Below are 16,096 nucleotides of genomic sequence, written 5' to 3'. Positions count from 1 at the left end.
GCTAGGTTCCATCTAGTTGTACTTTTCAAAACTTCATGATTGCTGTAATGGGAGGAATAATAGTATGGGGCTCAAAAAATAATGGACTTCTCCCTTGTGAAAGAAGTTTATATATAGAAAAGGCTGTAAAGGGAAGATGATCTTGGAAAGCTTGAAAATTGCTTCAAGCTGTGTGTTCATAAAGTAACATCTCTATCAGCACTCCTTAGTGCCCTCAGTTGTGTGAACTGTCATCATGGCTGGACTAGCCAATGTTTTTCTGATCTGATTCATAATTAAGCAGCTAAATTTTCAACATTCTCCCCTTCCCCCACAGCTGCTTGGAATGTGGATGCACGGATTAATACCTCTGAACAGAATTCTACTTCTTTCTCCTCATTTGGATTAACTCCTGGAGTTTCTGGTATGTGTGCCTTTCCAAAGATTTTTCCACTGTCTTCTATTCCACCAGTTGGAATAGTTTGCCAAGTGTTACTAATTTGCATTTTCTCATTTTTCTTTGAAAACAATACTGCAAAGAGGTGGAAGACACTTAAAAACCTATTTTATTATGCCAAAATTATGCAGTAAAGTAGCTATTTTAAGTTGATAATCAAAAGCTAGATCAATCACAGAATATTAGTAAGAAGGTTAAAACTAGAGGGGGTTAGGAATGAGGTGATCTTTTTAAGGTATGTTCTAACCCAAATCATTCTATGATTTTGTGATTTCTTATTTAGCTTTCTTGTTTGTGTGCTAAGCTTAAATAATGGACATTGCTCAGCGTCATGATGCATCAAGTTAGATATCTGAAGATTTCTTTCTAGGAAGGCCCATTTACCCCAGTCTTCTGGGAGGTTTGTTATTTGATGATTGAGTTTTTCCCCATCAAGGAACTGAATCACTACTTTGAAAATATGTTCCATAGGCAGAATTTAAAGTCTTAAGTCTTTTCTCTGTATGACAAATAGAAATGCTGAAGATCTGGGGTTTTCTTTTTTGGAGGCTTGTGTGCTATAGAGTACAAAACTGTCTTCATAACATAAGTCCTGCGATGATTTATTATACAATAAAGGGATCTTATGTGAGGTTTTCTGCTCTTGCTTGCTTACACCATGAGCCTGGCATGGCAGTTTTCTTTTTGGAAGTAGCTGGCCAAGTGCTTATGCACTTAGGCTATATTTGCTTGTATTGCATTTTACAGGCTTTTAACTGTTGAACTCAGGCTCAGTATCCAGTGTCTTAATTGTACAGAGAGTTATAATTAAAAAAAAAAAAAATCCCAAGCAGCACCCTGAATCCAAGCTCAGTCTCTAAGCTAAAACTTAGAGAACTTTATTAAGTAAAGTAGGATGGCACACTGTGCTAAGATTCAGCTGCAATATCACCATTTCATTGAGACAAATATGGAAAGGTGAAGTATATTAGTTTTCTTTGATGCACCTTAGCCAACAATGTTGTAATGCAAAGTGGCCACAAAAGAAATGAGAACATGTCTATCTTTCTGTCATCTGAGGTGTCTCTTGCAGAGGTATATGTAAAATAGAGACCTGGGTTCTATTCAAACTGAATTTCAGAAGTTTCATCATACAGTAAAATATTAATTTCTTTCATTCTTACAATTAGTTTTTGTTTTACTTTTTTATGAAATGATTTTGTTTTTTGCTTATTTTTCTGAAAACAGTTATGTTTGATGTGTAACACTTTCTGTTATCGTGACTGGTATTGGCCTTACTGTCCTGCTGCTTTTATGTTCTTGAAACCTTTGCTTTAAATGAGAATTGAATTCTTAGTAATGTATCATTTGTTTGATCTGCAGTGTGATTAATGAGGTTTTGTTCTAGTGATCTTTTAAGCTTCTCCCTGTATGAGATCTTATTGATACAGGGTAACAATTTCATTACCCATAAAATTTCGTGTTTTTCAGTTTGAGGAGACTGCTTTTACTCACCCTTATCTCTTTTCGTGTTCTTCTCATGACTTTCTCTTCCTTCTTCAGCTTCCTTGTTTTCTGAACATATATCATGCACAAGAGCCTACTAATTTTCCTATCTTCTGCAGTCCTTAAAAATCTGACATTTTTCTTTGAGCCTTTTGTTTTCCTTTCCTACTTCAGTTGGACTTCCTTCCCCAAGAAAACTTCAGGATGCTTGTTAACTCACAAGTACAATTTTATTGATTCCCTTTCAGGTTCCAACAGTGAATCGGTTTCTCAGGCTGGTACTTCGGATTTTCAGTGGGATTTAAGTCATGCTCAACCCCCTGTTGATGACGAATGGTCTGGGTTAAGTATGTTCCTCTAAAATGTTCATAAACAAAATTTTAATTACTGTTACAGTGTAGTTATTTATATTAATGGCTTGCATTAGACAGTGGTGGGTATCTGAGGAAAAACCTGGAATGCTTGACTTCTGTAAGCTAATGGATAGTTTGAAGGTATTAGAAGTATTTTGATAAATTCTGATAGAAAGTGGTTAATTTTTAGGAATAATACTTGGATATTCAAACTCAGAAGTGAGAGAGAGCTCATGCATTTTAAGGTAGAAAAATCTTTATAATAAAAGTCTTGCTGCAAGTGATGAGAAAAATCTACTACAATTCTCCAATATATGTATTTAGTAGTAGATAGAATTTGAGTCAGTTTGTTTCTACATGTTTGTACCTTATAGGAAAGTTAAGGTGACATCATGCTCTTGTTTTTAATCTAACTTGCTTTCTCATTTGGCAAACATCAGGAAGTTCTTATCTATATAGGAAGCATATATAGGATAGAAATAACTGAAATAACTTGGGAGTTGTAGTAAAGTTGGTGTTTACTCCTCACTTTCTCCTCCCTGTTTATGAAAAAGCATAGTGCATCTCATTAGGCATTGACCTGAAGAATTGTTCCAGAAGCTGACAAAAGCCTTGCATATTACCTTCTCTCTAAGAACAACTTATTGCAGTTAAATGACTGGAAAAGTGGAATAGATTGATGCAGTCCTTGACTCCACCACTGTTGGTATGATTGCTCTGTTACCAGATAATTTTGAAACTTACCTTTTGTGTTTTATCTAGTTTAAGGATAAGAAAAGCACATTTCAGTTAATCATTTGAAAGTCATCAGTTTTACATTCTATCAAAAGCATAATTGATTCACATATCTGAGCACAGAATGTTTATGGCTGAAGCTTCTGTTAATAGAATTGTCAAAGTTGTCAACTAAGAGTACACTAACAGAAGTGGGCAAATGCAAGCTTAGGCCAGAGTGATACACAGAGACACCCTACTGCTTTATTAGGATCAGGACAAAAAAATTAACTGTATGTACAAATACTACTAGTTTTTATTATTACTAAGAATGGATTTTTTCTTCTTAAGCAACTACTGAGAGGGCAGTAGATAAACTGAAAAATGTTATATTGAGTAATATATTTTTTTTTCAAATCAGCAAATTTTAGCATCTGAAGTAGGTGTCATTAAGATAATATTTTTATTAGGAAAGTTTCTAGCTATTCTAAATATTCTAACTAATCTTAAGATCTCTCATAATGTTTGCCAGTAAATTTAATTGGATTTATTACTGCTTTTTATTTTGACTTTATTTTCAGTTCTTTAAATTGAGTCCCACCATAGTTGGCAGATTAAATTTGCCTGTTCTTCAATTTGGTATGGAGTGGGGGGGAGAAATATTTATTATATTAATATAAATGTGAAATGAAAATGCAATCTTTTACAACGTGTTGTGTTTTAAAGTGAGCTTGCTGCAACTTTCTAGTAAGCAGACAGTCTAAGTCTTAGTTCTTCCCTTCCAATATTTTTAATTTTTTTGTTACTGACCTTTTAAATCTATCATTATATCATAAATTAATAATAACAAAATAGAGTATGGACTTAAGAGTCTTAGACAAGAAAGATTATTAAAAATATCAATGTTGTAAGTTATCAGTAGGATTTACAATTTCAGATACATAACTTTTAGAGGAATCTTACTAAGGTAAGATTGATCAGTGTTACAGTTCATCCTAATTTTTTTGCAAGATAAAAGGAAAATACAGAGAGCAGCGTAAGATAGGGAACAACTCTTAAATTTGTTCCTCTTCACGTAGTGTAGAAGAATACCTTGAAGCAACTGCATCTAGCTAGCTGCTGCTGTGATTAGGCTCTGTAAAATCACTGTAATACTCACTATTTTAAAAACTCCTCCACTTATTGATAAAGTCTTTACATTTTTTCAGAAATACAGGAAATTACTATTTATATCATGATATCAAGAAGTGGATATATGTGTAGGGGTTTTTTCATTTTTAAACTGAAAATGAGCACATGTAGAGTAAGGAAATATTCCTGAAAAAATCCTTTTAATCTTTGTAGATGGACTTTCTTCAACTGATCCAAGCTCTGATTGGAATGCACCAGCAGAAGAGTGGGGAAACTGGGTAGATGAAGAAAAAGTTGCTTCTGTTCCTCAGCGTGAAGTGAGATCTGATACTCAGAAGGTAAAAGGTGGTATTTTCTTCTTAGCTCCAAGATTTTGTACTTACCACTGCCATTTCTTAAAGTAGCTTGAAAGGTAACGATAGAGGTAATCTTTCATCAGGGTTATACTGGTAATAGTGTGACTCTGTTTGCTCTGTACACAGAGAAGGAAAACACTGAATGTTATTGAGAAGAGACAAATCACTTAGCCCCATGTTAAACCTTCCTATCTTGCCATAATTATAAGGACTGCATTATCAGTATAGACTGGGAGGGTTTAGATCTGTTTTTATAAATACTTCATGACAATATTTAGTTCTCAGTATGAAAAACAGCATTTCTATGCCACTAGTGCCTGGTGGTCTGTTGCCTTTTCTATTCCCAACTCTTCTACCTTTGTTACCAGAGAGCATGTAAAAGAATGTGGTTCTTTCCAGAATGAACTGAACAGATGACTGTGTTCATTTCCACTAGTATATGCAGTTCCTTATAGCTATTAATTTATGTTTAGTCTATAGAAGGTATGTTTCATTGTCATTTTAAGTGCTAAATACCTTCTGTTCACATATGAAGATTTCAGATAACGAAAGAGAAAAAGCAGAGCCAATTCTTCAGAGTTCTACAAGTGGCAAATCCAAGAAAAAGAAGAAGAAAAAGAAGAAGCAGGGTGAAGAAGCTAACTCTCCTGCACAGGTAAAATCTGGATGGTTTAAAAGGCAATTGCAAGGAATTCACAAAATTGCCTATCTTTGGATTAATATCCTAATGTATCTTGAACAAAAATTATTTTTGGGAAATTAATTTCTTCATGGAATTGGATGGCTTATAATTCTTTCTTAAGAGTTAAAGTAATTCTTATTTTACTATTATTTCTTTAATTTGTTGTATTCACTAGGTGAATGTGGGGTAATTTGTAGTTTTGCTGGATTTATGAAAAGCACAACACGGAAAGTATTTATCCTGAATTACTTATTTTCTATCAAGTCTGGATTCCGTACTATAGGGATACTTCCAGGTGGAATTGTCCTCTGCATAGGAAGCCTTTTCCATATGTCCTTTGAATGACAGTTGCTTTGGTGATTATAGCTAGTTAGGAGAATGAAGGATACCAAAGTTTTCTCTTAAGCTGTCTTCAAGTACAATTATGTGAGAATAATGAGATATTTTTGAAGTACTGTTTTAATTTGATTTATATGAAATAGTAAGTGCCAATGCTTCAAACTCTGTGAATCAGATTTCAATGAGGGAAATAGTATTTTAAAACTGAAGATGGTTGAAGTTTTTTGTGTTACTTAAATAGCTTTTGAAGACTTTCATTGAAGCAGATTTGTAAAAATAGCAAAAGCGGATTGCACTTCACACAGAAATTGCATCATGTTTGAATAGATGAAACAAGTACTTTATTAATGGGGGAAAGCTTTTATTAGCTCATGGTCAGAATGCATCCTACTTGTGTTTGTTGCAACTAGCCATTCATGGTTCATTGGGAATTTTGCTTGGTAGGAGCAGATTGAACTGCTAATATGTCACAGAAGCTACTGTTGTACCAGTTTAGTAACTTCATTTGCCAGTCCTACTTCAAACCCATTTAAAATTTGTCTGTCTATCCTCTGAAAACGGAATGCTTTCATTTAAACATCTTCATCTTTCTCATTGAGTTTCCACTCATTAAATGTTCACACTCACTTAATGTCTTCAGTGTCTTTCAAGGCAGTAGAAACTAACTGAAGAGCTTGGAGTGAGCCAGTATGTGTTCCTTCCTGTCAGGAATCAACATTAGGCTGTGACTGCATTTTCATTAGGAAATAAGTGAAGAAACAGTGTTTCCAGTTTAAACTCGCAGACCTCTTCACAACCGCAGGATTCTTCTTTTGCCACTAACAAGTGTAACCACTCTAATTCCACTTTTAAAATGAAAACTTTCTGCTTTAGATTGTCTAAGGAGTAAAGGTTTAGACTCTTGGATACTTAGGATATATTTTCAATTTCTTTACAGGCCTTATGGCAAACTAAACTGGGTTGCAAAAATATTAAAGTATAAGGATAGAAAACTATACAAGCTTGCATTTTAAAACTTGTAACAAAACATAGAACTGAGAGCAGTCAAGTGTCATTATGATACTTTTGCAAAGCATTTAGAGTAAATTCATTTTAATTTCACATTGTTATAGTTTAACAGGAGTGTGAAGTGCAGTTCCTTCTGAGATTGGGATTTTTGTTAGTAAATTGCATAAAGCATCTTGCTTTCTGGGCTTTATTGGATTCTGTGGGTATTTTTTTATTATGTTGTTCTATGTGTTTTGAGTGTTAGCATAGGCTAGTATGAGTCCACTATTTCAGTTATTCTTTTTGATAGATTTTTTGAGTTATAGAAGCTGATTATGGCAACAAAACTCATTCACAGGGAAGAAGAGTCAGAACTTGACTGCAAACACAGGCTCTTTTTTCCCCTCCCACTCCCCTTTTTGTAGGATGCTGAAGAATTGGATAGAGAAGCTGGAGAGCAATTTCAGGCGGATACCTCAAAAGTTCAAGCACAGCAGGAAAGAGCTTTTTCTTTGAAGACCATAAGTACTAGTGAACCAGCTAAGGTAGGGATGCAAAATCTGATTTATGTTACAATTTGATTTGGAAGTGCTCAAGTCATTTGACACGTTAATTTGTGTAGACAAGGTTACAGTAAGAATACTGTTTCAGGCTGTACATTTATGAATATAAAGGTAACTGAACAGTTGAATTTTAGGTAGAGGTCAGTTATGAGTTTTTAAAAGTATGTCTGCTCAGAAAAGCAGTATCTTCCAAATCAATAGTAACTTTCTTTACTGGCAAAGTACTTTCTTCTTTGAATATTCAAGCAATGGTTTAAAACTAAGAAAACCTAAGAACTAAAAGGTCTGAGCATGAGACTAATGGCATATTCTGCTGTTATATTGCAACAGAATGAAGTGTTACAAACTTAATATATTCTGGCTTAAATGCAGTCTAAAATTGATTTTTGATAGCTGTACTGAGCTTAATGCTGAATAAGAAAAGGTTTTATTTGAACCAATTCGCAAACTGTTAGCTTCAGCTCACAGTTGAAACTTACTCTAGAGAATACAAAATCTCTTTCAGTCTTTCTCCAAATAGCAGCTTAATACTGCTACCCTACAAAGCATCACATTCTAGGAAGGTGTAAAATATTTAATATTTTTAGTGCTTTGATTTTTGTTTTTTATTTCCATAAAGAGTGAACAACGCTAGTGACAGAGTCCGTGTCAGAATACGGAGTTTTACTACTGCTAAGCATAAAAATACTGAGGTTGTAAAAGTCAAATGAAAACATTAGAATGAAATCTTTTATAAGAGGCTGCAAGTCACCAAATAAAGTACAGAAGTCCTTTTTTGGTTGAAAATGTCTTGAAAAGCACATTCAGACATACTTAAGCCTTACTCTAAATACCCTACATCTAAGTAGAGCTTTACTAGAGTTATTTACTACAACTGATTTGATTAGATCAGTTCAATCTTAAATCAAGGTTGGCAACAGTTGCCTGTTGTATCTGACTAGTGTATTGTTGGGTTTTGTGGTGGTTTTTTTTGGAGCTATATTTGTGTATGCAAGTTGCCTGTGTATGCAAGTGGCTTTATTCGTGGAAGTGTGAGATTTTATTTTATTTTAGAAGCTCTAGTTGAAAATGTGTAGACAGAAGACTTGGATTGTGATGTCAAGGTAGCAGGTTTTTGACTTCTAGAAAAAGGCATAATAGTGCATCCTGGAAGATTGTAGCTTCTGCTGTTCAGAAATCTAAATTGATTTGAAAAATATCTGCAGTTAATTTTTTTTGCACAAGCTGTCGGCACTGCCAAAGTACAAGTACAGTTCCAGTAGATTTTGCTCAGTGCTTTACTGTTTATAATCACACCCAGCTGCTTAGAGGATTTGATGGCATCAGCATCTCATGTAGACCTACATTGTGCTGTTTTTTCAGGGGCTTGAGGGCTTCTGTTATTCTTGAAGCTTAAATTCAATCTTTTCATATATATGTCTATGTACAGCTGTGTAAGTGGTAACTGTGAAACAAGATATGTTCTGTATTAAACTTGGTGTGGGGGCAAAGGACAAACGAAATTATTACTAACATTCTCTGGAGCTGAAGTTGATAAAGGACAAGTTGTGAATTGTTGTATCTGACAGTGCAGATGGTCTGTCAGTCTTTATCAAGTCTCCTTGACATCAAACTTGGCTTCATTGTAATTTCACACATGCAAAGATGCCTTTAGATATTGTTTGACTTGGCTGTTGTAAAAAGTTTTATTCACAGTCTGTGACTGATGTGTGAAATGGATGACTTGAGTTTCCAAGGTAGGTAGTTTAATCTTGAGCAAATGCTCCAAAACATGAGAATGAAATATAGGGAAGAATAAACTGAGCACAAACAAGTTACTATTCAGTATTTCTTCAGAAACATCAGAAACAGCTGAAGGTTGAACCTTGTGTTTCACATCACAGTATCTGGTGATGGTATTTCCCCCACGCTGTACATTGGGCTGCATTTTATCTGCAGGCACAAGTTTTAAATAGCGATACTTGGAAAAAGAAGTAGCAGTTTGACAAGTCACTACTTCAGTATTGAAGTTATATCCATAGAATTATGCATATAACTATATTATCAAATAGGCTTTATTTGTTGTTTCAGGCCTCCTTTCTGAATTAGCAGAGAATATTCTATCAAAGAGTACCCATTTTTTAAAGTTTTCATCCCTACCCACTTTCCTGTATCCAAAATTCAGACAGAAGTATTTCCAGATAGTGCTGTTTATGTTTATATCATTACATTTGCAGTAACACTGGATGGTGTAACACTCAAGCTGTAACATGTTTCTCAGTCAACCCGAGACAGCGGCACTATTAAAATCATAATTGAGTTGCTTTACCTGCTGGTCAAGTGTGACTGCCCTAACAAAACTGTAATACTAATAGTTACCTGAATTGATTACCTCACACTAGAAGCTTTAGGTACTCCTTTTATTTTGGAAATCACAGTTTAAGTTGATTTATTTGTGTAGCTGATGATTGCTATCTGACAACATTAGAATTGGCTAAACTTGGAATTCCTGTAGGATAGGAATTCATTTTATCAGCATGGTTGATGTATAAAAAACACTTTAGATTACTAATTTTTCAGTGAATGGAGGAAAATACTGCAGTAATGGATATTAAAAAAACTTGTTTCAGTTCATGTGTAAGAGCACAGCAAACTATTCATGAAAGGTTAGAGAACTATATCTTTTAAATTAATGTGTTGGGTTTTTTCAATTAAAGCTGTTTAATTTCTTCCTTAGTATGATACGATTAAACAAGAAATTTATATTGTTTTGCTCTCTTGAATGTTCTGACTGAATTTTTGAAATGTTTACATTACAGTGATAGAAGCAGTACAAACTGGTGATATGATGTAGGATCTGTACATCTGCATCCAGGGATGTAGACTTCACTGTTTGGGTCTTCACAGGTCTTGGTTGTTGTGACACAACAGCAGCTATGATTGCTTAATAGCATCTTAAAGTGTGGGGTTTATTGCTTGTCTGTGTTCCAATACATTCTTTTTTGAAGCCTTTTGTCATTTGGTGACTTGCTGTGGGATCTTCTGGTTTTTTATATTCTGGCTTTCCTATTGGAATGTCGAAGTGTATTTTTCCTGTTTTGCTGTCATTTTAATTACAATAAGGGCTACACACTAGAGCACAGTTATATTTTGTCTCTGTAGTGGGAACCTTCAAAATCAAGTAGGTAATTGAAAAATACTACAACTACCTTTTACTTAGCAGTTATTTTTGCAGGAAGTTCCACTGAAATACTTGCTGACTGCGCTCGCCAATATTTGTTACTCTAGAAGCATACAGAGTGTTTAGAGTGGTTTAAAGGAATGACTGGAGATGTTTTTTGTTTGATTTGTTTGGGGTTTGAGTGATCTATTTAGTCCTGTTTAACTTGCCTGCTTACCTTGCAACCAAATGTGCATGTGTATCACTGTTTCACATCTCTGTTGAATATTCTAGAATCTCTTTAGGGTCTTGGAGATTTATAAATTGGTCTCTTTCTTTGCATATGCTGTATTTTAAGAATTAATGTTGCTTGTCTTTGTTTATATGCAATTAAGAATTTTGGCACTAGATGGCAGTCATAGTATTAGAGTCTCAATTTTAAATTTTTAAAGATTTTAATATTGGCTTAATTTTTCAATGCCATCTTCTCAGCAGCTGCTAGGTATACTGCTGAAATAACACCATATAAGAGTTTTTACTTTTGTATTGCTCAAAAAACTTTTGGAAATTCTTATTTTTTTCTCAAATAGTCTGAGGAGGCTCCTTCGCTTGCTGTTTCTACTGAGCCATCTGTAATTGTATCAGAGAGTAATTCTGACAAGATCGCTTCCCAAGTGCCACAGATGCTGCAAGAGACAGATGTTTCTAGTCCCAATATTAAGCAAAACAGTGTGCCTCCTCCACAGAGTAAGTATCTCTCAGTGCAGTTTATCTGAAGTTAGGATGTACCTTTTCCCCATAGAGTCTAGTGAAAATGCTTTGCCCTGGGGTTTGAGTTTAAAGTGCCATATCAGAGCATTGTGTGTCTTATTTATATACATCTTGCCATATTTTTTAGCTTCTTGAAGTTAAAAGCACCTTGATATATTTATTTTCATCGTGAGGAAAAATTGGCTTCAATGCGCTTGGATGACTGAAATGTCTGTTGGGTTTGTCCAGCCCTTAACAGACATTTGGATTTGCTCATCAGCACTGGGACTGGAGCTCCATGCTGTGACTAAGGGAGTTCTGTCAACACTGTTTCAGAGGGCTGTTTGCAGGTCTTCAGTGGAGAACAGATGGTTACTGGCATTACAGTTGACACAATATTTAGCTACCAGAAATTTGGGGAAAAATACAAATAAATTGAATTTTCAGCTTACTGAGGTCTTTCGATTTCTCAGTTTAGCTCATTAGCATCGTCTTCCATATGCTTCCATATGTTCCCCCAGAGGGAAATAGTTGCTTATTTGGGAGTAGAAAGGTATTAGGGGGTTTTTTGCAGTCTTAACAGCACACGGATCAGGCTTAATTGCTGAAGGTACATTGTTTTTTGAAAATACGCAGTGCCCAGGAATGTCAAATGAACCCTCTGTTGTACTTGACAAGGTGTTCGTATTCACAAGTATTTGAGTACTTGAGAAAAGTACTCACACAGTAAAACAGGAAATTTGAAAGGGAAGTGAGGATGTGAAAGGTACTGCCTGAAAAAAAGTTGTTTTGATTCAGATTCTTTAATAAAATTAATAAATACTGACAATCCATAATAAGTTACTGGCTAAGTGTTAAAGTGCTAAATAAGTTTTTAATGACTGCAGAAGAAACATGATTACTTAATAATTACAAAATCTCATTCAGCTGCATTAATTGGCTTCTTGGTTTTGAATGCATGAAACAATGGAATATTTCAAGTCAATGTATCAACTTAGAACTTTTTGTACTGGTTCTAAAATATTAAATCTTTTAGACATTGATTCATGCCTCAGCAATTGAAAGAACATCTCTTAGGTTCAGTATGTACAATACTTAAGATTATTTACCACTTCTGGCAGCCAACATGCTTTAAGGCAGTCTGTTTTATATAGTGCTTCTGTATTGGATTATGGATTCCATGTAACCACATGCATCTTTACATAGTTCAATACTTTAAAAAATATTCTTCTGACATGTCACATATCTAGTGGTTAAGAGCAGTGTAATCTGGTAAAAGTGAGCATTTAATGTCAGTTGTGTACATGTACATTTCTAGTAGGCCAGAAAATAACAATGACTCTACTGTAAATAATACATTTGCAAAATGAATGCCCTTTGTGTACAACTCTTAAATATTTCTGGGATAAAAAAGTAGGATGAAATTGGCAAACATTGTTTTAGATCCATTTCAAATGAAATTATTTTCAGTTGAAGCAGAAGAATAAAACTTCTAGTTGATTGATATGAATCACTGTAATAATACAGTGTGTATTATGGGATTTTAAAAGCCAGTTCTGTGTAAATGTTCTCAGTCCTAACACTGTAATTATGTTATGTTTTTTAGCAAAGTCTGAAGAAAGCTGGGAATCTCCCAAACAAGTTAAAAAGAAGAAAAAAGCAAGAAGGGAAACGTGAACTTCCTGAAATGGACATGTGTTGCTGAATATTGTCATGAAGATTATGCTGTTTATGCAATAATTTGTGAACATGTACAGAATTTTATATAAATTTCAAACAATTTTTAAAAACAGAACTGCTGTGAACACAAACATCTTTAAAAAGGAATCAAATGAAAGTAACTTTATGATATAGCAAACAGAACATGCTACATTTGAAAGACATTCTGAAGAGTCTGTTTTTCCAACTTTTGGAGAGAGATCTTAAGTTAAACTGGTTTTACAACACAGTGCCCTGTTTACAACAGATTATACTCTCATCTACAGCTGCGGATAAAAGATTAATTTCAAGAAAGGGTTTTCTGTAAAAATATCGTCTGTACAATAGTGGGTGTTTCTTGCCTCTCTTATGAGTGATGCATTAGAAGCACAGAATGTCAACCATTTGAATTTGTTTCATGCCTAAATCAAAGTGCTTTGATTAAATACATAATCTGCCATATCTTTACAGTAAGTTGGTTAGCAAGTCTGCTAGCTATTGCAGGAATCACAAGTGCAAATCATTAATCATTTGTACAGTCAAACCTTCATGGTTTATTATATGAAGTTAACACAATAAAACTGCTTTGGGTTAAAAGTTTGAGAATGTGATTTGAAACTTGAGTATGGTTCATGAAGTTATTTTTTATAATGTCTGTTACCTTACTTGAATTATTGAAGATAACAGTATATTTTTAAGAATGCAGTAATGTGCGTAAAATTGGTTATCTTTTTCATTCCCTACAGTTCTTGGTTGATTCAGAATCCCACCTAAATAATGTATTCTTTCAACTTCTAAATTCATGAAATTAACTGAAATCAAACTTTTCCTTCTCCTAACACTTGTTGACTTACCATACCCAATTCTGTTGTCTGTATTACTAAAACTCTGAACAAAGCCAAGTGAATTTTTCACTGACATATTATTTGGATTTCAAAGATCTGTTGGAGAACTGGAGTAGCTTCAGACAGCTTTAATTGTCATTGTCAAAAACAGTTATCAGGAACACATTTTTTTACTGCCTTAACCTGTAGTATGTAGAATGTGTCTAGACTTCTAGACAGGAGTTAGTGGTTTTTATATTAAAAAAATAATAAAAATTATGCAAGTAAAGCAGTTGTAAAATAAAGGCCATTTCCCGCTTGAAACTGTTAATTAAAATGGCATTGAAGATGTGTTGTCATTTTCAGGCACTGTAATGATGTGGTATGGACATGTTTGTGTCTGTAAGGTACATGCTCAGCCATGTACACTGTAAATAGCCTTTACAAAAATTGGTTTGCTAAGGATGGTATTTAACATCACCTGGTAAATTCAGTTAAAGAGTCAGGATTCTTTTCAAATTATTGACTTCTGGTTTTGTGGCACAAACAGAATTGTTAACAGCTGTAACATGGTACTGATCAACAATCTTGAGCTCTTACTGTACTCGACTGCAGTTTGACAGTAAAGCAAGGCAAGAGCAGAGAATGCAGCAAGCTGGATTTAATTGTACTGAAAATGCACCTGCTAAATGGAGAGCTTTCCTAATAAATGGATACTGACTTGCACAGGTATTAACTCCTGTATATCAGGAACATGACACTCTAAATTGATCTGTTAAAATAAATTGAGCATATTGATGGTATTGGTTTATTTACTGGGAGGGAGTAAAGTTTGAGTGATATTTGTCATGATTCATGTAAAATAAGTTTAGAACTGAAGTACAGCTTTTCAAGGAGTATCTTAAGGTGAACATGAAAAATAGGATATTACAAAATCATGCAGAGTCATTTGCACGTAAATAATAATATAATTTTACTTGTCTTCATAGTAAAGGTTAAAAAGACCCTTTGAAATCAGGTTTTTAAAGTATGTCTGAAATATGTTTTCAATCCGTGTTATGCTACGAGCCTCTTTCATGGAAAATACAAAGAGTTTATGTAATGAAAGACTGCCCCCAAGGACTTTGACTGCATAAATTCTTTTTTTTTCTCTTGAAAAGAAAATTGGTGATATTTCTGGGTTAGTCAAATAGCTTGTCATTCTGGGAAAAGAAACAAACTAGCTAAAAGATAGGAACCCTGCTAACTAACAGCTGCTGCTAAGCAGGGTCATATAAATACCTAGTCTTCTTTTCAAAATGTTACCTATTTAGCAGCACCTCTTACTGTTTTCTTAATGTGCAGTTTCAGTGTCTTAGAAAGCAAAACTTGCTTTATTTGACATTCATTGAAGAGGTAGTAACTATATCATATTGTCTGCAAATAGAAACTTGCTTATCTATGTACTGTCATGTTTCTATGATTCAAGCAGTGATTAGTCTTAATGATACACTGACTCCAGACTTTGGTACTTGGATAGAGCAAAAAACACCATTTTAAAGAAACTTAATATTTTTGTTTTCTTTTTTCTTTGGGTGGGGTTTTTTTTTTCTGTTGCTGAATGCATGGAATGGTTTCATAAATCCAATATGTTATTTTTTTCTAAATACTTTGAAATTATTTGTATGTGTAATTTAAACTTGTGATGATGTGTAATTGGATAGTCATGGCATATTTTTATTTCTTTTGTGGGGAGGTAAAGGTGTACAGAATTCATATGTGCTTGTTACAAAGGTAACTGCATTGGTTTGGAGGGGAGTGAAAACTGTATTTCTGATGCCCTTTTAGAAGTCTAAAGAAAAAGTGCAAGTGAAGAGCACTACTTTAATATTTACTAAGAAAGAATGTACATATTAAAAGCATTTCAAAATTTATAGAAATATTGCCAGTACTGTTGTGTTGTAACTGAATTGTATCTCATTTGAAACTGCCATATTAATAGTTCCTAGCCATGGAATTTTCCTGTGAATAAGGCTTTTGAAAAGTGCAGACATCAGAGTGCATAGTTTAAGCAGACTTTCATATATTAGTTGTTGTGCCTTTAACTCAACTAGGTTGCCAGTCAAGATTTCAGCTTGCAGGTCTCTCACAGATACTTGTACCTGCGAGTCTCCTCCTGGTGACCACTGAGTAAAAATGAGCAGTTCTGGTTTTTCAGGCCAGTACTAAAAGATTTCTTCATTTTTTTGCTGTAACTTCAAGGAAAAAAAAACTAAAAATTTTAATTGCTTCTTTAAGTACTCTGCTAAAAATATTTTGGTGTTAAAATTCAGAGTGAATTACTCCATTTAAGAACAAAGAGCATCAGCCAAATGAATTTAGGGGAGAAGGAGCAGGAAGGGCTGCGTGACTGAGTTCTTAACTTGAAAGTAGTGTGGCAACACAATGGATTTTGCTTGCTGCAGGACTAACAGAACTGCTGTTAGTTTGGGTAGATGTTGGGAGCAAGGTGAGATGATTTCTGTTTCTTCATGGGTGGGAGGGTGGGAATTATTGTTGCCTGTCTTCTGTGTCATGTAATCTGTTATTAATGATTCATGGGTTTTTTCTGTTGAAACTTGGTTGAATTACTAAAATTGTCTGTTTTCCATAGTGGGTCC

The 16,096-nt window shown here is 34.3% G+C and overlaps 1 protein-coding gene across 2 annotated transcripts in view; it reads left to right on the top strand.

Annotated features, from left to right (window-relative positions):
• The window catches only part of MTDH (metadherin), a 31,997-nt gene extending 17,742 nt beyond the window's left edge, over positions 1–14,255 (top strand). Inside the window, exons 7-13 of one of the 2 annotated variants that reach the window (XM_056484099.1) lie at positions 317–403; positions 2,170–2,268; positions 4,333–4,457; positions 5,011–5,130; positions 6,909–7,028; positions 10,776–10,932; positions 12,542–14,255. In XM_056484099.1, the coding sequence (XP_056340074.1) occupies positions 317–403; positions 2,170–2,268; positions 4,333–4,457; positions 5,011–5,130; positions 6,909–7,028; positions 10,776–10,932; positions 12,542–12,612 (779 nt within the window). In that variant the 3' untranslated portion in view covers positions 12,613–14,255. The remainder of the gene's footprint in view (positions 1–316; positions 404–2,169; positions 2,269–4,332; positions 4,458–5,010; positions 5,131–6,908; positions 7,029–10,775; positions 10,933–12,541) is intronic. The other variant, XM_056484100.1, reaches the window with a different exon arrangement.
• The last annotated feature ends 1,841 nt before the right edge of the window (positions 14,256–16,096 follow it).

This window comes from Oenanthe melanoleuca, chromosome 2, assembly GCF_029582105.1.
Source record: "Oenanthe melanoleuca isolate GR-GAL-2019-014 chromosome 2, OMel1.0, whole genome shotgun sequence".
Taxonomy (NCBI): Eukaryota; Metazoa; Chordata; class Aves; order Passeriformes; family Muscicapidae; genus Oenanthe; species Oenanthe melanoleuca.
Note: the sequence above shows the minus strand (reverse complement) of the source record. Positions and strands in the feature narration are given on the sequence as shown.